The 23437-nt window shown below is 37.3% G+C and overlaps 1 protein-coding gene across 4 annotated transcripts in view; it reads left to right on the top strand.

The window, feature by feature from the left end:
* The first annotated feature begins 1792 nt into the window (after positions 1-1792).
* THOC2 (THO complex subunit 2) overlaps positions 1793-23437 on the top strand; it is a 54799-nt gene continuing 33154 nt past the window's right edge. For 2 of the 4 annotated variants that reach the window (XR_010834864.1, XR_010834865.1), the window contains exons 1-10: positions 1793-1960; positions 7737-7795; positions 9941-10032; positions 11080-11131; positions 13275-13345; positions 15111-15232; positions 16073-16206; positions 17889-18055; positions 18664-18756; positions 20561-20716. Coding sequence is in view for 2 of the 4 variants with exons in the window: in XM_067005234.1 (XP_066861335.1) it covers positions 1899-1960; positions 7737-7795; positions 9941-10032; positions 11080-11131; positions 13275-13345; positions 15111-15232; positions 16073-16206; positions 17889-18055; positions 18664-18756; positions 20561-20716 (1008 nt within the window). In the remaining 2 variants the exon portion in view is untranslated. The remainder of the gene's footprint in view (positions 1961-7736; positions 7796-9940; positions 10033-11079; positions 11132-13274; positions 13346-15110; positions 15233-16072; positions 16207-17888; positions 18056-18663; positions 18757-20560; positions 20717-23437) is intronic. The other 2 variants (XM_067005234.1, XM_048070605.2) reach the window with 2 other exon arrangements.

Below are 23437 nucleotides of genomic sequence, written 5' to 3'. Positions count from 1 at the left end.
ATAGCTATTACTTATTACTAGTATAAGCTCAGATTTTCAAATTGTTTCTGTCACATATATTTCTACTTTGTGTGTTATAACTACATTTATCTTCAACCCATTCTGTAATGAATATCCTTTACAAAAGTAGTTTGGTTTCCTTGAATAAACTTGGGATGTAATCTTTTTGCTCCTGCAATGACTAGATGTCTTTAGCCTTCTGTTATTTTCTCAATAGTCTCCTTTCACACTCATCATGAAGGTAAAATTCAACTTGTTCACATTCAGGCCATGTGCAGTTTTGGGATGACATAATGTGCTGCCTGACCAAATTAAGTATTTCTTAACTTATATATCCTTGTTAGCAACTGAAAGAAATTAAGAAAAGCTTGGGGAGACTTGCAGGGATGTAAAACATGTTGTAAGATGGGCATGTGTATTAGGGATCATGATCACAAGAGAACATCTATGAAGTTGTTTGCTGTACATTTAATAAATATCATAATTTATTAAAATATTTTATCCCCAATCTTGTCAAGGGGTAATGACAAATATTTTAATTTTCAAAATAGTGCCTAAATAGGAATTGAAAAGCTAATTTGATCATTTATTGGTAAAAATGCTGTGTCAACAGGTGAAGAGTATCTGCATTTTATTTTGAAAGATAAAACCTCTACATCTTGCAACATGGTTTACAAAGGATGTGGAGATGGTTCATCATTTTGGACAAGGGTCCCTGCATTTTGAGTAACTAGGGTTATAATTTTTTGCAGTTCCAAATAATTAGGAGAACTGAATGCGTGCACACGCACACGTACTCTTTTGTTCAGTGCTTTCCAAATATGCAGAACTCAAATGACACGTAAAATACCCTGAAAGACTCGTTAAGGGTGACTTAAGCTTCAGGTGCATTGCATTCTGAAAACTGTATCATCATCTTTATTTATGTTATATTCTTTCCTTTAAATTCTAGTTTTGTGTGTCAGGCCTCATTGGTTGGCCATTCTAACTTTGTCCTTTTTGCTCATGTGACAGTGGCTCACAGATCTGTACAAAGCTATGTGGTACTCACACAGTGCCTCGCTTTGGGTCACTGTCAATTAGACGAGTAAATTGCTTACGTGGAAGGCCACATCCGAAAAACGTTGATGTATTTTTTGGAATAAAAGAAACAAGCAGATTGTTTGCTTGTGCTTGTTAACTCGCACCCTTAAATTGAGTCTCTTCTCTGTGACTCCAGCTGAAGAGTTACCCCCAATGCTGTGATGATTTTGGGGAACAGCAATGCAAAACAATGGTTTTGGGGAGCAGTGGCACAAAGCAGTCCTTTATCCCCTTTCCAGAACATGCTTTATCTTCTGAAGAAAATTAAATGTATTACTGCCATCAGTGAATCTGGAATCTGAATTGAGAGCCTAGGATATGAATCGTAATACAATTGTTTAACTGGTCTTAATTTTTATTATTTTTCTGAGGGAGTGACACAGCCCACAAATCACGTTTCGCGTGCATTTAACACTTTAAACAAGCCATCTCCGCACGACCGCTCAGCTCCGTCTCTAGAAGACCACAGCCTGCGTTAATTTCCACAGAATTAGCGAGGGGCCCACCCCTATCCCTACTGAGCCCCCGTTAGTGCCGGGGGCTGCCAAGCAGCGCCCACAGCCTCTGTCAAGCAGTAGCGGCCTTAGGGGCCTGCAACCGTCTGGCGGCGCGCTTGGGGGCGGGGCCACACCCGTACCGGGCGGGGCCACCCGTTTAGGGCGCGGCCTCGCAACCGCGCATGCGTCGTGACCGCGAACGCGCCGTCTCCCCGGGCACAGCTCGCGCGGCTCCCGTCGTGCCCTGCGGCCCGCCGCGTCCCCTCTGACCCGCGGGCGCCGCTCCCCCATCCGGGCTCTCGGCGCCACACGGGGAAGATGGCGGGCGCGATCCCCGCCGAGTGGATAAAGAACTGGGAGAAAGGGGGCAAGAACGAGTTGTGAGTGCGGGGCTGCGGGCCTGGGGGGGAGCAGGGGGGAGGAAAGAGGGGGGCCCGGGCTGAGCGCGGCTGCGGGGGGCGCTGCGGACTTACCGGGGCCGGAGGGCCCAACCGCCGCCCCCCTGGGTCCGGCTCCGCCGCTCGCTGCCGGGCCTCGCCGAAGCTCGCCCCACCGGCCGGGCCTGGCCTGGCCCGCCCGTTGCCCGAGCGCCCTCTTCCTGCCCTGGGCCGGGTTAGCGGGTGCCGCCCCCCCCCCCCCCCCCCCTTCACTCGGGAGCGTTGTCACCGCCACGGCCTTTCGGGCCCGGGCCTCGGCCCCCGTTCCGTTTTTCTGCCCGTTGGCAGGTGGCCGGCGCTGCGTTCTGTGGCTCGGTCTAGGTGGGGTTGGTTGGCCGGCCCCAGTTATCCTGCGGGGTAACGCCTGGGTGCCAGAGGGTCTGGCTGCGGCTTCCCAAAGCGATCCGGGTGTGCTAGGGGCTTCCTTTTCAGGGCTTTCCCTCTGTTTGTCTTGAGCAATCCCTGCTCGGCAGGTTTGCAAGCCGTGCTGCCTGCTGTGTTCCAGGAGCACTGCTGGTCCGGGGGTTGTTCACCACTTCGTCAATTTCTTGTTACTATGTTACCTGGGACAATAGTGCCCTATTTACCAACCGCATAGCCTTAAATGCTCATTTTTTTAATTCGTCTATTTGCTTTTGCTCTTTGTTGTAACTAAAAAACCCTAAAGTTTCAAACAGAGGCATTTGGAGGGTCACTATATGAGATACACTTCTTGATATTCACTCCTTATGTTATTTTCTTTTGTTCATCTATTTTAGAAGGTTGTGCAGCTAGGGTAATAATCTTCCCTATGCATGAAGAAAGAGGTAGTGGTGTAGGGAATAAACAACATAGAGGCTCTCTGCACAAAACTCTATTTTCCCCAGACCCTCCATTTTGTAGTGAAGGGATGCCCCTCTGTAGCCATTGTGTTTGAATTGTGCTAGAACAGTTATTGTGTTGTCATGTCACTTTAACGTGTTTTGATGTGAATGATGCAAGGTGAACAGAAGTCTGTTCAATACCTGGATTTCTAACAACAATAACTTACATGTTCAGGAGCCCCCAAATGATGCTGAAGTTCATATTGATACCCTTTCAGTCTCTCTCTTAAAACTCTTAGGTTTTATGGCAATAACTGAACAATATTTAGGCAACAAGTAGAGCCTTTTTTATTGAACTTGAGTGAATTTCTGTATGAACAACAAAGAATGAAATGTATAAACGGGTACGTCTCTTAAAAATGCCTAAGTGGCTATAATAAAACAGACTCTGGTTTTGTATGGTGTTATTTTGTGAAATTCACTTGATAGTCTCCTTCTATAATGGTTATTAAATCATTTTTTGCTCTATGTATTTCAAATATGATGATGATTTTTGTAACTTCGCTGTTATGGACACGGAGATTGTATGAAGACTGCACAAGGACAGAAACTTTATAATTGATCCGGTAATGACGGTTGCACCATTTGAATTGAATTCTCAGAACTTCAACGGTGGAAGGAACTTTTGGCCATGCTAACACCTTTCATTTCCCCTCCAGCGGTACTCTGTACGCATGACCAGGGAGAAAACGATAACCTGCTGTGGGCCAATAAAATAGGCTAGATTCCTGTATTTGTGGCATTTATTCCAAATTATTTATTCCAAATACTGCTGAAATGCAGTTCCAGACATGATTTTATCAGTAGTTTTCAAAAGAAGCCATCCATTTTAAAGGAAATATGATTGCTTGGATGAGGGCTGTCAATTTTTACAGTGTTAGCTTTATAAATGTGGAATATGCATGAAAGTATTTTCTGGAAGCAAAATAATGTATCTGTAGCCAATATCCTAGACAACTTTTTACTAAACCAAGTTTTTCTGAGAGCGCTTCTTAGTGTTTAACTTAGTCTTTCTTTTTCCAAAGCTTTTAATCTCCCATTTTACTGGAGGAAAATAAAACAGTGCGCTTTCTAAAATGAACCATTTAATAAGGCAGCGTTCTGGAGCTGAACTAGTAGTGACCATTCACTTTGTAGAAATTGTTCTGATTCTTTTTTCAAAGCTGTACATGCTTTCAACTTAATTAACCCAGCTACCAATATGTAATATTTAATACAGATACATGAATGCAGATCATGTGCTAGGTTCAAGCATTCTTTGTTACCAAAATGAAAAATTGGTCAGGATGTGGTCACCTTGTATCTCTTTTTCAGACCCTTCTCTGTCTAAATACACTTTATTAAATTATGTGTATTTGTTTTGCTATTGCAAAAGAGAGATTGAGTTGGCATCTGTGTGACTGCTTTATTATTCTCATCAGTCTAGACTCCTTCTAGACCTATTTGTGTACCCATCTACTGTCCTTTTGTATTTAAATTACATCATTTTCTCCAGTGGCTTCCACGACAAGGTGCTCATCTATGACTGTAGGCCATTGATAATGCACATGCAATCATGCAATGGCAAGCACTTACTGTTACAGGGATATAGTTACTTGTTTTTTTGTGATGGATCAAGTGCATCGAGGACCCTTCAAAGGAGAAGTCCAGCCAAGTACACCGCTGAGCTCGCAGTTTCTGCAGTATATTAAGTTGCAAGATAAACTGAAAAAGCTCAACATTCTGCGAACGTGAAATTTGGAGACGTCTTATAGGCACTCCCAGCATGTTACTTTACTTCCATGAGGAATGTTGTAGCATGAGGAGCAATGTAAGGGCTGAGAGTCAGGAACACAGACCTTGGTTGTAGTTGTGCCGTTCTGACTGCAAAATGCAATTGATTGTGCACAACAAAAGAACTACCCACATCAGTTAAGTTATGCATATACTTCCATATTTGCAGGCACATGTGCTTTATGATAATTACTGCCGTAGACCATGTGTGGGAGTGTAACTGAGTATATAGGACGCTGCGTGTGAGTTGGGAGGCTTAGGTTGGGTTTCTGGCTCTGCTATGCCAACTTGTTCTATAGGTGATCGACACAGCTTCACAGTTCCTGTTTAAACAAATCTACCCAATCTTAATCCAAAACAAATTTGCTTTTGAGACTGATTTTTTCGGAAGTGGTTCTATTTGGTTGTTTTTTTTTAATGTTTACTTTCTGGGTTATCCTGTTATCTATGGCACCTCAAATTTATTACATAATTTTATATTCAAAAGGAATTTAAGTTGTGGTAGAATGGAGAAGTTCTGTGTCCTAAACATGCAGAAATGACCTCCAAGGTTAGAATAATAAAAGTTTCAAGGGAGCTTTTAACGTTTGGGATATTGAACTGAAAACGAACTAATGAGTTTCCATTTTCTGGGTGTTGTTTAGGTGGGAAAATATTGTAGTGGCTTTTTTTTTTTGCCTGAGTTAGTTAATCATACTAATATTGGTGGGTTTTATTCTACTGAAAAGACGAATGTTCTGATTTTAACTTAGGCACTTAGCTAAGACTAGATGTCATGGTTTGATGGTGCTGGGTGGGAGGGCTTCTGCCTGGTCTTCATTCCTCACTGCATCATTCACTCTGGTGTTTATCTGACCTCTTGGTGGGCTGATTCAGCTTGCAAAGTGGCAGATGACTTGTTTCTTCACTAGTTTTCCACCGGGTTTGTCAGTTGAGTTAACTGATTTAACTGAAACGAGAGCTAGAACTGTGTGGCCAAGGACAGAAAGGAAGGGATGAAGGAGCAGCAAACGTGCTCTTTTTTCTCTTCAGCGAGCTATGAAAGAGCTGCACTGCCTGCCAGCACCTTCAGGGAAGGTCATCCACCTTTATAGAGGTTGTCTACCTGTATGGGAGAATATAAGCACAGATATTAATTTATATCCAAATATGAATGCCAGCGCATTATTTTCTACCACCAAAATTCCCATGTAGACCTAAGGAAACTTATTATCCCCATCTCCCAGATTTTTAAGTCATTTTTTCAAATGTAATTAAAAGTGGAAAGCAGATTGCTTTACAGGCTGATCTTTAGTATGACCTATTATATTGATCAAACAGGTCCTGTATTGCTATGAAGTTTTTATACTAGTATTTTGGTATCGCTGGAGATGGGATTGGAAGAGGGTTACAATTTGTATTTTGTATTAACATGTGCTTCAGTGAACTCTTCAGTCCAAGCAGTCAGGGCTGTTGCTACTGCAACCTATGTGATGGTATCATCTTAAGTCGTAGGGGTCATGACGTGCATCTCGGTAGATAATTTTGTAGAATCAGTGGTTTTACTTTCCTGTTATTTGCGTACAGAGGTTAGAAATGAGAGCAGGATAACCTCTTCATTGAGGAGTAGTAATTAATATGAAGAAAAATCTGACTTGAATTAATAGTCTCCAAGAACAGCTGGGAAAATCCATCCACACTTGAGAAATGAGAAGTGCATTTACCATTCATGAAGAATAAAATAAATTTACAGTCCTCTATTTTGCTGTGTCTGTTCAGGTTATTTCAAAACATATTGCATTTTGTTCAATAGCATTAAGAACATCTTAGCCATACCCTCACTTTTGCTGAGCTTGCATGTTTCTGCTGATTACATTATACCTATACGTAAAACTGCCTATTTTCCAGTTGTTTTTTAAGGGTGTATTTACCTTGTAGTTGCTAAATATTGTCCTTTGATTCTTGGAACAGCTGTTTACACCTGCTAGAGAGGTAATAATCTGTACAGGATGCAAATAGAATGAGTGCTGGATTGCTACAGAATCCTTTACAATTTATTTTTCCATGATAAGCCTCTATAATAATTGTACATACCTGCTTTTTTAGATAATGTTGCCTAAAAAATCGCTCACACGGGAAACTGTAGACTTAGCATCTTATATAGGAACACTGTAGCTCTGATACTGTCTTCCGTTTCTGCATGTGAAAGACTTACGATGAAAAATGTGAAGCTTGATTGGAAATTCGCAAATGTGAAGGAAGTTCTTAGGATTTCCCTTAATGTCTGTAATGCGGTAGGTGAACCGCTACCTCTTTTTGAGTGCTGTTGCTTTTAAATGTGAAATTGTTTTTGAAGCCTCATCCTGTAGTGAAAATGTAATGGAAGAGAGAAAATCCTCAGCAGCTTGGGTTGCACATCTGTTTCTAAGCCTTCAGTGTAGTGAAGCCTGCTGCTATTTAAGCATTTATTTTATAATGCAAAGGACTATTATTTTATTGCAGTCTGTGTGGTACTTAGTGTAATTTTTACATATGGCTGATATTTTTGAGGGAGACCTCGATGGTAGCCAAGAAAACATCACAACAGGTCTTTGCAGCCTATGGTGGCTTCTCTTCTTGATGAGAATTTGCACTTAGAGGTAAAGTTCTGCCTCACCCTTGCTAAGACTGCATTTGGAAGACATGCACGTGGTTTAACATTAAAAATTTTGCAGGCCAGAGATTGGAAGTGATGGCAAGTCATAGAAATAGATGAACATTTCCTCACTGTCTAACAGTAGGTTAGTGCTAGCATTTCTATGGCTCCTTAGGTGTACTAATATCACCTAGTTTTCTGACTTTTCTATGTGTAAGCACGTGTAATGTTAGGAAGCATCTTTTTTGAAGTAAAAAGGCCTTATTCTATGTTTGATATATTAGAAGTCTCGTATTTCTTTGCTGTGTAACTCCTCTGAATAAATGTTAATGAAAACTAAAATGTAGTCAGGTATTTAAACTGCCAGAGTTAAAATTATTTTAGCCAGAACAAGAGCCCTGAAACATATGCTGGTTATTCAATGCTAATATCCTAATATCTATATTTTTCATGTTTTCTCTTACTGCAGTTTGCAACTGTGTCGCACTCTCAGTGAAAACAAAAGCCATGATAATGTCGGTTTCAGAGGTAAGTTGTGTGTTCGTTTTTTTCTTCAAATTAAATGAAAAGAAAGCCTGGAAACAGTTGATTATGATACCAGTGTATGTATCTGCTTTGAGTGTTCATATACATTGGCAATTAATGCATGCTAAAGGAGAATCCTACAGGTAGCAAGGCAGTGCAGACATCGCACCTAGGTTTGTCTTCAGATGTCATGATGAGAGATTACTTGGACAGTAGTAGCTGGTGTTAAGGTTGGCTAGTATTTCGTTTAAGCTGTAGAAAGTACAATTCCATTTTACAAACTCAATATACCACTAGATTTTGTTCTAAAAGCAAGTTATGTAAATACTGATACCTGCAAGTGCGATTGTGGACTGCAGAAAGTAATTTTTACATTACCCATGTTACAGATGCTATCCCTTTTGTTAATGAAAAGCACTGTTGTCTTTAAGTTTTAAATCCTTACTTCAGGAAGTCTTTGAAGTTTAAAGAAAAACTACATTTTGATTTACTCTGCAGAATCTATTGGGAGAAAAGCTTCCATATTGCTAAGACAGCAAATGTTGCTGTGCTGTTTAGGTGGTGATTTGAGTTCTTGCTAAAATAGTCATAGGTGATAGTAATAGCGGAGAAGATAATTTATATTGAAATGTTTTGGTTTACAAGTAACATTAAGAAAGAACAATTTGTTTAGCAAAGCAAACGGGCTATTCCCAAAGCTTTCTAAGAATGGTCACCAGATGTTAATTATTCTAGACCAAGGTTGGCAATTCTTACATTTTTTTTCTTGCTGTCAGAATCTAAGAGATCCAGTGCGAATGACTAGATACACACAGTAGCTATTTTGAAGAAATTATTAAGACAGTAGAAAGGGTTGAAATCCTTCTGGTGATGGGCAGAAAAAAACAACCAAACAAAAAATCAACTGAAAATATTTGTAGTCTGGAGTGAGATACAGAGTTGCTGACTGCTGAGAACTTGAGTCCACATGACCAGGATCCTGTTGAGAAGAGTACACTGACACTTGCAATTCTGCCTTTTAGTTCCAGAAAGACATCTGTTGAAGTCCAGTATACCCCAGGCCTGTGAGGCCGGGTCAGGGTTGGCAGTGTACCTGCATAACAAATTCTCTCCACTACGGGAAGGCACTTGCAGAGACACGACAAAGGCCATGATTATGGCTGCTTTGGGTTCATTGTAAATCTTTAAATTTGGTACTTCCCTAAGCTGTGCTGTTGAATTGGCCTTCAAAGTGGTAAGGGTGTTTTACATAGAACTGATATAGGAACCAATCCTGCTATATTCAGGTCTTGTGCAACTAGTGTTCTTTGCCAAAAGCATTGTTACAAGTAAAAGTAACATGTTTCTTTTTATTATCATCTGTATTTAGTGAAATGACAGTAGTCTGCAGGCCCCAAGTTCTTAATCAGTTGGTTTAAATGAAAATGATTATGATCATTGAAAATGCTATTTATTGAGGAAAATGTGGTACAATTGCAAATTGAAAGCATGGAATTTTAATTTTTTCATGTATTAAAAAGTAGATCAACATTGCTGTTTATTAAAGAACAATCCTTTATAAGTTTACCATAGCTGTTTTTGCAAACACCATATTTAACTTTGCAAGATTTTTCTCAAATGCACCTGTGTTTAGTATTTCAGTGTAATATAAGCTTTTGTTCTTTGGTTGTGAGGGAATTCCATAAATAGTAGTAGTAATAAATCCTGGTTAGACATTTTTCCCCAGTTAAATCTTACTTTCTGCTAGAGAAATGGCTTTTGAAAGTACATCTGTTATAAGAAGGTTAAGAAAAAAAAGTTCTGAACTGAAATATATAATATCCACGTGAATTTTAAGTTTTCTGTTAAACCAACTGCAGACTCAAGTCGTTATGCTCAGGACTGTAGTTTTTCATCCCATTTTACTGTTTTTTTTGTAAACTCTCAGGAAAGTAGATCATCTCTTACTGCCTGCTTATGCGAAGTCTTAAACATTGATGCTCAGATTTAATGTGTCAGTGTCAGTAAAATCCCTCTCTTCGTGAAGGGAAACATGTCCTCGTTACCTGTCAAGTGTCTGAAGACTACAGTATTCTTGTACACATGGTTTCGGAAGTTAGACCAGGGATTACCTAATGCGTTCTTTAATCATCTGTTTTCTTTCAACAGATATCCAACAGGTTTTGTATGAGCTTGCATGTCATGTTGTCAGAGGAAATCTGAAGCATGATCAAGCCTCTAATGTTCTTGGTGATGTTATAGTAAGTTTATATTTGTTTTAATTGTAGACTTACCAAATATTTAGTCTGTTAAGTCAGAATGCAAATCAAGCAGGATAATATTTGAGAAACGTGTTTTTCACATCTAAAAAGTTGTGCTTGTCAAGTCCTTTTTCTTCATCTCTGGGTGCTTGAAGTGTATGTAGGCTGTTAGGGTTTCTGTTTATTCCCTACTTTTTGTGGTGAGGAGTAGTTCTGTTCATTTTAGCATAAACAAATAAATTTTTTAAGGGCATATGAAGACTGAAGTTTTTCATAAATGATAAAAATAGATTTAACTTGCTTATGCAGCATGGCAGTGATGCCACCTACTGGTTTTTGTAATTTATGTTTCTTGTTTACCGTTTTACTATTGAGATGTCCAAGTCCCATGACCACCATTAAAATAATGCTCCTATTCGATGCTACTGTTATTTATTATTGATGCATCTCTATATGTTGCATATAATATACATACGGATATTTATATACTGTAAGTATACTTTTTAATGTAACTTTTAAAGTTCCTTTCATACATATAGAATGCTAATCCTTTCATCTTCTGCATTTGTCATATTTATTGTAGAAGGATACTGGAAATCACAGGAAGGAAAAACAGCTTTTCTAGAGAAGCTTTAGTGTTGTGACATGTAATTTTTTTTTTTCTTTTAATTAAAAGCTGATTCTGATTTATCTGCATCTCGCTGTGAAATTTTTGAGGATTTTTGCTTAATATAGAGGCTTTGACAAGGGCAAATATACCTAAGAACTTGTTCTCCCAATTAGTTATTCCTGAATGAGTGCAGGCCTGTGACAGGGCTTAACTAATTACCCATTTATAATTTAAGAAAAAATAAAACCTGTTACTGGTTTGATGCCAGGTTTAATGCTATAAATCAATTACCCTTCTGTATTAAGCAGAAAGGTACTCAACAGTAGGATGCCTCCTCTAGAGCCACTGTTTTCTTTTATGTAACAGAATAATTTATTTTTTTAAGTGTAGTTGCTGGAATTTCTGTATTTACTATGTATGTTATTTTTCCTTGTTAGGAATTTCGGGAAGACATGCCTTCCATCTTAGCTGATGTATTCTGCATATTAGGTGAGTTGTGTTCCCTTCCTTTTCAGTGTTCTGATAGATTTGGAGAAATGCATGCTTTGTACATCTAATTGCTCACTTCTTCAGGAAAACTCATTAGATCTGTATAGCATTACTTTCCTCTACAAAATGTTTGGTTCTTTCTCGGTGTATCTGTATCAAAGTTCTTAATGTCTTTTCTGCTTTGTTCTGTTACAGTTCCTATATGTTTACCTATTAAAGGCAGTGGAAATTGTTCTGTCAAGAAAAGTTAAAGTAGATAGGTTGGAAGAACATTGGATGCTAGCTAATGGAATCAGTGACTTAATGTAGTTATTGTTCTTATAAGTATTTTAAATAAATCGGTGCATAATCTTCTGTTCTCAGAATGCATTCTGTAAATATTTCTATCTGCACTGTCATCGTTAGTGAAATGGAGCTTGTACTAGTTGTGCAGAAACCTAAAGGCAACTGGAATTGCTTGCCAAGTTATTATCTGCAAACTGAGCAGGCTTTAAAGATGTATGCCTCTTGTTCTGGTAATAACTTTCAGATTTTTGTGTTGTATAATGCTGATCCAAAGCTGTTTCTGGCACGTTTTTAGAATTTTAATCCTGAATACTTTTTTTCAGATCATACTTTTAATTTCTTGTTCTATGTCTTTTTGTTCTTTTCAACACATTTCAGTGAATTTTGCTGTCAGTCTTTTCGTCACAGGCACTGGTTTGAAGGTGTCTAGGGTCCTCTGTGCTGAGACTATATGTCTCTGTTCACAGCCAATTAAATTTGTATGTGCAGCCTCAGTTCTGTAATATTGAACTGATACATTTTGACTATTTCATTCATAATGTTTCACTCTGTATTTGTATCTTTTTTTTCTTTGTAATAGTTTTTATAGTGCAGTATTGTACTGATATCCTTTGCTTTTGAGCTGGGTTAGAAAATTTACTCAGGTTGCTCCTTAAACAGTTTGAATAACTGAAACTAGTGTGTGTCTGCTCCCCCCCCCCCCATATTATGTAGACAGCTGCCCTGCATTTACTAGATTTACTAGCAGCAGAGAAATAGTATAACTGGGAGGTAGGTTTACTCTGGGGACAAATGAAATTTGATATGCTTTCTTGCTTATTTTTCCATGAGTTTCCCCTAACACTTTTTCCCCTCTAAGCTGTGTCTGCTGCTACCAGGATTCTTTTTTCCCCCTTTAATGTAGCCTTCTCTCAGTTACTGTGTCTCCATATATAAGAATTTTGGTTCTTGTTTTTATCCTCTAATCTGTATTCCTTAAACTAATTTTTTTCCTCCAGATTCTTCATGGCTGAGATGCTTGGGTGCAGGGGTCCAGACTGATTTGTCATGTCTGTTCCCTCTGCTGCCACCCTGCTACATCATTGTTTTCCAGTCTGTTTGGGCGTCTCTTTTTCTGATTTTTGTTGTTGTCACTTTGTGGGTCTAGTTTTTCTGTGTATTTTTGTGCTCGTGTCTGTACATATTTATTTATTTTTGGTAATGTCTGCCTTTGATTCTTTGTTTACGGAGTTTTCCACTCCTTTTGCAGCTCCTTGCTTCCTGTAATGAAATGTTTTTTTTTTTAGCCACTTTAGGCAGGCATACTTCCTTTGTTTTATGGCCTCTCTTTCCACAGGAATGAATTTCTGAATTGAGTTCAGTCGTTGACAATGCAAAAAGAATGGAAATACAGAATTACAGCTAGTAAAAGACTGCAGACAGCAGTTATTCTGAAGACAAGGGAAAAGAGACTAGAACGATGTGACATTAAAGCTAGGGTCACCCAGTTCTCTTCAGCAATTTGTATTTCTATTTTCTTGCTTATTATTCATTCTTAGTGTTTACCATAAACCTCATTCCAACAAAGAAAGGGAAAAGAATTATGATTATGACATTCCTCTGGTTTCTGTTCTACCTTTCTGTGAGATTTGTGCATGTGTGAGATTTGTCATTGAAATATTACGGGGATCTCAAGGTGAATGAGTAGCTGCAATGTTACAGGCAGCTAGTGTGTTAAAAACAAGCTACTTTGCGTTGTGTCGTCATGAGCATTTATTGCAATAGTTAAGAATAGAAGAAACTTGTAAATTCCGTGAAGGTGACAGAGGCAAATTTCCACAAATAACGTGTGTTTCTTTCTCCTCTTCCTTTCTTCTAGATATTGAAACAAGTTGTTTAGAAGAAAAAAGTAAGAGGGATAATTTTACTCAACTGGTATTAGCCTGTTTGGTAAGTTCAGTTGCACTTACAAATTCTTTTGGTAAACGTATATGCCAAAATCTGTTAAGAAAGAATAGATAATCTTAAAACTACGTTGTTGCAGTTTTGTTTTTTGAGGAAGTCTGTTAAAATGTTTTTAACAACTTGAGGAATTATACACAAAGAAGTATTTTTTTTAGCTGTTTTGTATTGTTGACAAGATGGTTCAGGCTGAACGTGTTTTTAATCTAGTTTAGAAAATGGCATAGGTAGACCTGTTGTTTCATCAGATAGACCAACCTTTGGGTTCTTTTTTAAAGGAATTAACTCACTGAGCTTGTTATTTTCTCTGCTGATTTCAGGAGAAAATTATTGTGTATGTACTGTTGCTTATTGACTACAGTTCATAACGGATGGCTAAGCAGTTTGAATGCTGATAATATACTTTTATTGCAGTCAGTCTATTCCTTCCTATGGATTGAAACTTTTCATTTGTATCTTCCATATTGTTAGTCTGGTCAGGGAGGTCTTCTTAGGTTAGCTTTATCCATCATAGAAAAATAAACTACAATTTAATATATATATATAGGTAACTTGTTCTTCTTGCTGCTGACCTTGAGTTTAGATGCAGCCCAACCTGCATGAAAAATTTACTTTCCCATTTTCAAAAAACATTGTTTTAGTTTTAGTGTTATAGCCATTTGGACCTACAGATTTAATGTAGCTCAAGATTGTAAGATGCAAAGCTGCTTGTATGTGAGTAGTTCATTTAGTTTCCTGTTTTTAATGCAGTGCAAAATATTTAGGGACATCCAGGAGTTCTGTGACCAAACAAACTTCTCATGCAGTAAGGCTGCTGCATTGTTTGTTTAATGAATACTTTTTGGATTGGGGAAGAATATAGCATGGAGACAAGAAATGATGAAGTGAGCACTTGCAGCTATGATACATGCCATCAGAAACAAACACTGTTTCCAGGAATGAGATGTAACACAAGTAACTTTGATCCAGAGTTTTGTCCTGCAATGTGAATTTGAACTTTTAATGTTCCTAAAAGCATGTTTGCTGATTTTTTTCTTGTTTCCTCAATGAGAATTAAAAAAAAAAAAATTATAAAATATGTATAAGAGAAGTATTGGGAGAACGCTGGGAATTAGATCTCTTACTAGACTAACTGATTAAGCAGGAAGTGGTTAAACTTTTCCTCTTTCTGCATTTTTCAGCTATGTTAGCTGACTTGGTACTTCTTTCTACATACCTTTATCACATGCGTTATGGGTAGAGTAATATAGTCTAGTTGTTTGAATCCTTTAAGGAAGTAGTTTTGAGAGAGTGTAAGTTTCCTCCCTTCTCAGTTAAACAAATTTTGCTTCTGCAGTACATTTTGTGTTATATTCTCCTTTATGCAACCTACTCTTGCCTTTTGAAGTGGCATTCCTAGCCATCTGGAATAAGCTTGACTTGTAGGAAAAATCAGCGTAAGAAAATAAGGCTTCTTTCAGCATATTGAGAGAGTGGGTTTAAGCTTTGTAATATGCAGTTCTTGTAATAACATCTGTAGATGCTAAGCAGTGTATACTTTGTAACCAGCAGTTAGACTCTACAGCTTGCTTATTCAAGGTGTTCTGTATATAAAGTGTACCCTTGTAAAATTCTAGTTCTAGTTAAATAGTTTCTCAGTTGTATTCACTTCTAAATGCATTCTGCCTCAAACTTAGTGTGAGGGTATATGATATGTATGTTTCTACGTGTTCATGACTGGCAAATCTGATGTGTATTCTTGGTCTTTCTTTAGTATCTTGTATCTGATACTGTCCTAAAGGAGCGTTTAGATCCAGAAACACTGGAATCACTAGGACTTATCAAGCAGTCTCAACAGTTCAATCAGAAATCTGTTAAAATAAAGACAAAGCTATTGTAAGTTTTGGGGTAAGGGTTTTCTAGAGAGTGGGTGGGGAAGGGCAATGCTAATTAATCTGGTAATAATGCTTTCTAAAAAAAAGTTTCTTGTAATAAAATACTGTTTTTTCTTTAAGAAAAATGTTCCATTGCACTCTAACAAGTCACTGACAATAATAGAACATCATTAGCCCTCTTATATTTCTCAAGCATGTGAATGCTAAAACCTGTTTTAACTTCACTTATTGCTATGACCTTTTCTTTGCTACAGTTGTCCTGTATGTACAGATTAAATACTTAATCTTTCATTTTATTTGTAATATAAATTTATTAAGTATGAGCATATATATCTTTTTGCTGTTACATCAATTAAGCATAGGTATTTGATGTTCCCATAAATAAGCAAAAGCAGTTATGTTAATTTTGGCAACACTCTCTATAGATTTTTGTGAATGTATTTTTTTTTGCATTTGCATCCAATGCTTCAGTCTCTATATTAAAGAAGAGCATTTAAAACTGGCATAGGTCCTTACTCACAGACTGATAAGGTGCTGAGTAGTTCTTCAGCATAGCATGTAAGGACAAGCTTTATTGTTAGTGCTAACATAATCTAGCTTCTAAATGGTCTGCATCTGAAATACAAGAAGAGATGGATCTATTTGGAGAGTGCTTGCTGCCTTGCAGATATTTGTCGTACTGCATTATCTCATTTTTGCAATAGCTGATAAAAACTGCAAGTTCTTGAAAATATATTTGAAGTTAACATTTTATATAGCAAGCTTAATATTCATAAGAACATGAATAAGCTTTCACTGTGGATGTGTTAAACAATAGTGTTTAACTTCTGTTTATTTGCAGTTATAAACAACAGAAATTTAATCTCTTAAGAGAGGAGAATGAAGGTTACGCCAAGCTGATTGCAGAGCTGGGGCAAGACTTATCTGGAAATATCACTAGTGATTTAATCCTTGAAAATATCAAATCTTTAATAGGTAAGGAATTTGTTGGAGGAATATGGGTACTGATTTTCTTAAATGGTCTTGCAACTGTAGAGGGTGACCTTAGACTACTGTTTGAGATCATCTGGGAATCAAATAACATGATACAGGCATGTAGTGTGGTAGTAACGTATTGGCAGACCATCTTCGATTGGATTATGAAATTTGGATGCTCCTGTTTCTTTGGCAAAGTTGATTTTTGGGAATGTTGTGTAGTTAAAAATTAGATACTAAATGTATAGTACAGTCCCAAATGTGACTTTGATCAATTTCAGCAGCTACTTGAAGAGTAGTGTTTTTTGAGGATGTTCTTGATATCTCTTAGCAGGAAGATTAGAAAGTAACAAAGTAATGTCTTTTGCTATTTTAAGGTACTGAACTCAATGCATGAATATCCTTTTAATCTTGAAGGAGCTGAACAACTGGTTCTTTATAAAGAGACATGAGTAGTAAATGTTTCTCCTTTGTCTAGTTCAATTTGTGATTTTTTTTCCATATATCTAAATTTAGTAGTAATAGGGTCACAATAAAATTGCAAAATACATTTGAAACAGGAAATGTTGTGTAATTCTCCATATTTTAGACTTCCTTTTTGCACAAAGAGTTTTATAATATATTAATGTTCGCACCATTTCCTGTTCTATACAGTGCCAGTGCAGTCGTGGTCCAGAAGATGTGCTAGTATTTTATAAAGATAATTTTCCATCTGTCACAAAATTTTGCTTGAGACTGTCAAATCCCTGTAGTAATACTACTTGCTTTGGAAGAGAGCTAGATAATAAGATGGTTTTTGGTGGTTATTACAGTAAAAAATACACATTCAGTTTGAGGAATTGCATAACAGTATTTTTCTGTCTTCTGCAGTTTTAGGATTTGCAGATAGACTTCCTATAAAATGTCCAATTTTCTAAAGTACTGATTTGCAGGAGGTCCTGACATAGTGGAAATAGCTTCTGGGGAAAGAAAGACTGATGTAATTACATAGCGGCGTAGTGGATGTGCATGGATAACGTTTTTTCTCATGGTACAAAGAAGAAAATAGCGTAGATGTGGATTCTTTTGTTATAAATAATAGTATTTATTTTGTGGCAGAAAAAGTTTAGTGAAATACAGATACTATTTCAACACTGGCTTAAGTTGATCTATATCCTTGCTCTTGCTCCCTTAAAATAAACAAGCAGTTCTCCCTATTGCTAGCAGCAATGCTGAATTGGCACGACAGTGTAACCAGATGGGTCAGGATTTAGCTGCAAACTTGAACACTTCTTTGGGGTGTAAAATAATGCTTTGGGTTTACATGGCTCATTGATGCAGCTGCATGAATACGTGTGGCAACACAAGGAGAGAGGAGGAAGTCTGTGCCTTCTGCTGGCACTATGGGATTAGTGAAATTTGTTTTGTACTTCTTAAATGCTGAACTTAAGATGGTAACTTAAAATTTCTGTGTAATCTGAATTGAAAGTCCTGTTGAATGCCTTTTGCCTGGTTTAGTACTAGACACAAGTCAAAATGATCGGTGTATTTAGAGGTGATCCAGATTATTTTGTTGTATGTAATTCTTTTCTGTTAAAACTTCGCCTTGATTAAATTTTAAAAATTAATGCATTTGTAGATTAGTAACAGAATGAAGATGAGTAGTAGTGATATTAAGCTTTTCTACTGTTCTTTTCCACTAGGATGTTTTAACCTTGATCCTAACAGAGTTTTGGATATTATCCTGGAAGTCTATGAGTGCAGGCCTGAGTATGATGATTTCTTTGTACCACTGATAGAGTCGTACATGTACATGTGTGAACCACAAACTTTATGCCATATCCTTGGGTTCAAATTCAAATTTTATCAGGTAATGTATTTCTTAATTATCTTCATCATTGGTTGGTTATGTAATGAACTGCAGTCAGTGATAACAGACATCTGCTGTAGTGTTTTTAGCATGGAAATTAATATATGTTGTAGAATTCCAGTTTTAAAAGCAATAATTTCATTATTTGAATAGAATTTTATAATGTATTTTTGAGGAAAATGCTTTCAGCTGCCTGTCTTGAGTTATGGTCAGTCAGCAATCTTGATCATGACACCTTCCATTTGAAGGTGTATAGTTATATAAGGACTGGCATTAACGAAGAAACTGTACCTTATAAATAAAAGACTTGTCCACAGGAGTAGAGAGCATGTTTGCAAGGTGGTTAATATTTAAGAGAATATTCGAGCAGATTTTTGAAGTATGGTATAGAATTGCATACAAGCACCACGAGATGTGGAGATAATTAAATCTTACAATTTCTGAAAAATCTGATTGCTTATTGCAGTTAAGTCTAGCTATAAGGCAATATGGCTTTGGAGTAGTAGCAGGTGTAACTGACATGGCAGCAAGGGGAACAGTGTTGATGAAATTTCATTTGTTTTCATGTCTTTTCCTTTCTTTTAAATTTGTAATCTTGTGTTCTTTAGGATCCAAGTGGTGAGACGCCTCCTTCCTTATACAGAGTTGCTGCTGTGCTGTTGCAACATAATCTGATAGATTTGGAAGATCTTTATGTCCATGTAAGTGACAGTGCTACTTGGTCAAATGCCAAAACGAAGAATTATTTTTTAAAAAGTGTGCTAGATATCTTGTCCTATTCCTAAAGCTTAAGACTCATGACATACCTTGTAGTACCTGTGTATGTACATTTAATATCCTTTAAATTTCCCAACACTTTGTAATGTCACATATTCAAACAAGCACACACTGAAGTATTAAAGAGGATAGGCCTTCTTTGAATTATCTGTGTAGTATCTTCCAGGTTTGTTTAACCTCCTGCCTGGATTAGGAGACGGGAGGTAAGTGATAAGAGATTGGTTTTAAATGCCTTGAGTAACCTTCCTCAAAAACTAGACCCTTGGAGTGTTTTCACTTTTGAAAATTTTTGAAGAAAGTGATAGGATGATTAACAGCTTACCTTTTTTTAATAGTATATTTTTTAAAAACTCATATATACATATTCACGAATCTGTCTGTAATTTAACCTACAAGAATTCTGAATTGTTAGCCTGCAAGAGCAAAATGAAGTTGCACGTTCAGATTTAATCTGAGAGATTTATCCTCTCCAGTCTGGCACTCTGTCAACCAGCCAGCATACTAATTTGACGGATGGTAAACAGAATGTTAGAGTTATCAAAATATTTTTACATTATGCACCAATTTTTAATTTCAGAATATCCATATATTTCAAGGCTCTTAAGTCTTCCACTGAAATCAAGCAAATGAGCTCTAATTACAGCTATGGAAATTTTGGAATGTAGTTCTGCTGTTAATTTGTGTGGCAGTTAATAGCGTCACTCACAATCTGACTTGTCAATTACTGTCTCTGGCTTCATTATTTTTTTGGCTAAAAATATGTCAGGTGGAGCAGGAGTGGGAGTGAGTATCTCAAATAATCAGCGTGGAGGGAGGAATGTGTGATGGTAATGCTAGTTTGTTAAGGAATGTTGGTGAGGTTACAAAATGAATGCCTCGATTCAGGTTAAGAAGGCCTGTGCAATCTCAGCTGGATCCTGTATAGGTATTTGTGTTTTTTGCCAGTCTCACAGTGGGAACGGCCCCTGCATCTATTTGTACTGCTCACCTTTAGTCACGTTGATTCTCAGCCTCATTTGCAATCTGCTTTCATTCCAGAATTTTCTCTGCCAGTCTCGGTGTCTATCTTTGACTGCGTGTTTGGCATGGCATTTTCCTCTTCTCAGTCAGGCTTAATTTCATGTGATATGAGAGTTTCATGAAGATAATTAACATACAGGTGCTGAGCATTAAGTGGTATATATTGTGCAGCTTCTGTGCAGCAGCAGCTGTCAGGCTTACACTTTACATCAAGAATGTCCTTGCTCCCCTGCCCCACAGTCGTACAAGAACCGTTCTTTGCTTTTATTTATGCACACAGGCATGTACGTAACAGGCATTAGGTCCTATAGATATGATTTGTTACTTTTCATTCCACTTTAGGTATTTCTTGGTGAATCTTAATAGATTATTTACATTATTAAGTGACAAGGGTGTAACTCTTTAAACCTTTCCAGGTGGGAGAAGAAAGAATCTGAAGTTCTATGTTTTTGGTGGAAAAAGGGGAGCTTATGCAACCAGTTTTTGGGAGGAAAGTGAACAATGTTATTGTTCATCTGTCTTTGATTTCAGAAGTCTGTTAATAGCATGCTTCCTTGTTGGGATTATGATAACAAGAAAAATCTTCCAAGGAATGTTTTATCTGATTAGTATTGAGGAAGGACACAAGTGTGGCTTGGGCCTCTGGTGTTGAAAAGCAGGAGTAGCTAACTTTCATTTTCAGAAATCACGTTTGTTCTGTTTTCTTAGCTTCTTCCAGGGGATAATGCCATCATTGAAGAACACAAGCGAGAGATAGTGGAAGCTAAGCAAATCGTCAGAAAACTTACAATGGTTGTCTTATCCTCTGAAAAGACTGAGGAAAAGGAGAAGGAAAAAGAAAAAGAGGAGGAGAAAACTGAAAAGGTTAGTGTCTGTGAGTAGCTTCTTTTCCAGGAAAACAACTTTAAACGGAACATAGTCATTGTCATGAAAATATATTTTTTTCAAACAAATATAAAAATACAGGTATCCAAGTATCTGTTCTTGGAAGGCTTTGTCTATCTTCTGATAGCACTTGATTTATGCTAAAAGTTCAAGCATGTTCTTTGGGATTTGTTCTGGATTTCTGTACGTTTTAGGCTTTTGGTTCCTTGTCTAATTAATTAATATGATTCCTCCTTTTTGTTGTATCAGCTCCACAGTGTGTGTACCGGCATTCATGTACTTGAGAGTCTTTTAAAAGCTGTGTCTTCTAGGTCTTACGTTGTAATCGTAGTTGATACCTTAAGGATGCAGACATAAAATGCATTCTTTATTTCTCCCAGTCAAGAATTGGGATGAAAAAAATTGCCAAACTTAAGAATGCTAGTATAATTAGCCTCCACTGTAGAAAAAGTTTTAATTGTACATATTCTATGGAAACTGTCCTTTGTGCTTTCCATTAGACCTGTATCTTTGTCTGTGTCAGTGTATACTTATTTAAGGTGCTACTGTGTCATGTCTTGTCCATGTTGCCCTAGGTCTAACTTGCTTCGTTGTTTTTAAGCTTAGCAGTTATTTTAATTTTTGGGGAGCCTGTTTTCCTCTTCATTTCAGAGTTGTAACCACTGCTGAAATACCCTTTTTTTTTTCAAAGGTAAAAAAAAATTGCTACTTTCATTTGATAGTTTGAATAATGGAAAGGGTGGACAAGTCCATCAGTATTGATAACTCCTGCTCTTAATGTTCTGTATCCTTCTGGGTTCATTATATCCAGCTGTTTTGTCTACTTATTCTCATTTGTTCTACCTTACCTTGATTCTCTGCATCTCTGACCTTCCTTCCTCCTCTTTTTTTTTTTGCCTAGCTTGAAAAATCTAATTTCTTTCTTGTTCCTTAGGCAGCTGATATAATCACCGCTCTCTGGTGCTCAACTGCAGTCACATCTGCTGCTTAAACTGATTCCTTTCACTAGCTTTAATTTTTGACCTCTTTCCCCATTCATTATCTCTGTATTGCTTTTTATTAAACGACATTGCTTTGGTCTGTCTTTTCTACAGTCAGATGAGCTGCCTGGCCTTTTCTGAAGCTCACATGTCATAACGTTCTGATGGAAGATCGAACTCTCGATTGGACATAGGGAGCATATACATTGCTCAGTAATGTCAGAAGAATTAAGAGTGTGTTCTTGTGGCTAAGCTTTATATTTAAGAACTAGGGAATTTTAAGCTCTACCAAAAACTGCAACATTTTTTGAAGCATTACAGTGATGAGTAACAAAGTCAGAGTCTGTGTGGTGGGAAGATAAAGAGCTGTACCTAAGCAATTTCTCTGACTCTGAATTTCTCTGAATGCATGCTGTTTCTCAAAAGGCTTGTTTCTGTAATAGTGTTTTTGTATGTTAGCTATGCAATTCGTAGCAATGAGGAACGACAGGTTCCAACACCGTTGGCAGTCCCAGCATGAGTGATTTTTATCCAGTATGCAGTCTTAACATACTATTTTTGATATGGTACTGTGAAATACATGCCTGGATAAGGGAGAAAAATGCTTAACAATTACTGGCTTAACTATTTTTTTAAATTCGTGAAGTTCTGTCCTTTGTAAGTAAAATGTATTATTGTCTCATGACTCTTAATATGAATAGTGTTGTCAAATGCATCATCTACTCTTGCCTTTTGGGATGCATTTGGTGTAACCAAATAATGGTGAAAACAGACAGAGAGGGAGATAAAAATTCTTGAGGTCACAGAACTCAACAGTATGATGAGATTTGACAGAAAGTCTAGACCGACTCTTTTCTGTCATATGTGCTTTTGCTGTTGGAGAGTATGTTACAGAAGAGCACGCTTATTTAAGGACAGACACGGTCAAGCAGTGTGTATATGTAAGCAGTGCCTGCTTTGGAAATGAAGCAATATTCATTTCCATAGAAAGACTGTGTGACCTGAAACATGGATTCTAATACAGTAGTAATCACCTAACAAGGCAATTTGGTAGTATCAAACTTTATTATGGTAATACCAATTAAATAATTACGACTTTTGATATTTTAAACAACATGACTTCTAAGAAGTCTGTAATTTTGAGTGTGGGTTTCAAGCTTCCTGCTTATACTGAACAAGGAAAAGTGTTTAAATGCTTCAGTGAAGGATTAGTGTACCCTTTTGTTAACACAGTATAGATTGACTTTAAAAATACAAGCCCTGGCGTCAGAGGAACTTTGGTACTGCATGGTAAGGAGTTGCATGGTGAAGTAATACTAGTGTATGCATTTCTGTTTGCACATGTACCTTTTCCATCTTCAAGAGGCTGATTCTGTTCTGATGTATGGATATGTATTTTTCTTGAAGAAAAAGTGAAGCTTCATTACTGTGTGATTTCAGTATGAATATTGTGAATATCTGTGCATTTTTTGCTCTGAAAATTTCCTCTGCTTGTTGTTACATACTATACTGTTCGATGTTTTCATAACTATCAGAAAAACACAGTTGTTTATAACACTTACAAGTGTTATAAACAGTTTTAGAAGGAAACAAAGTCCATGCAAACGATACATGATTTAAATTTAATTTTTCTGTAGTCTTGCACTTAAAACTAGATTCTTCTAGAGTAGGTGTCAGTGTGAAACTTAGGATATGAGCAAACTAAGAGACAAGGAAGTTT

The sequence above is a fragment of the Anser cygnoides genome, chromosome 13 (genome assembly GCF_040182565.1).
Source record: "Anser cygnoides isolate HZ-2024a breed goose chromosome 13, Taihu_goose_T2T_genome, whole genome shotgun sequence".
Lineage (NCBI taxonomy): Eukaryota > Metazoa > Chordata > Aves > Anseriformes > Anatidae > Anser > Anser cygnoides.
The sequence above is the reverse complement of the archived record's forward strand: the minus strand, read 5'-3'. Positions and strand labels throughout refer to the sequence as shown.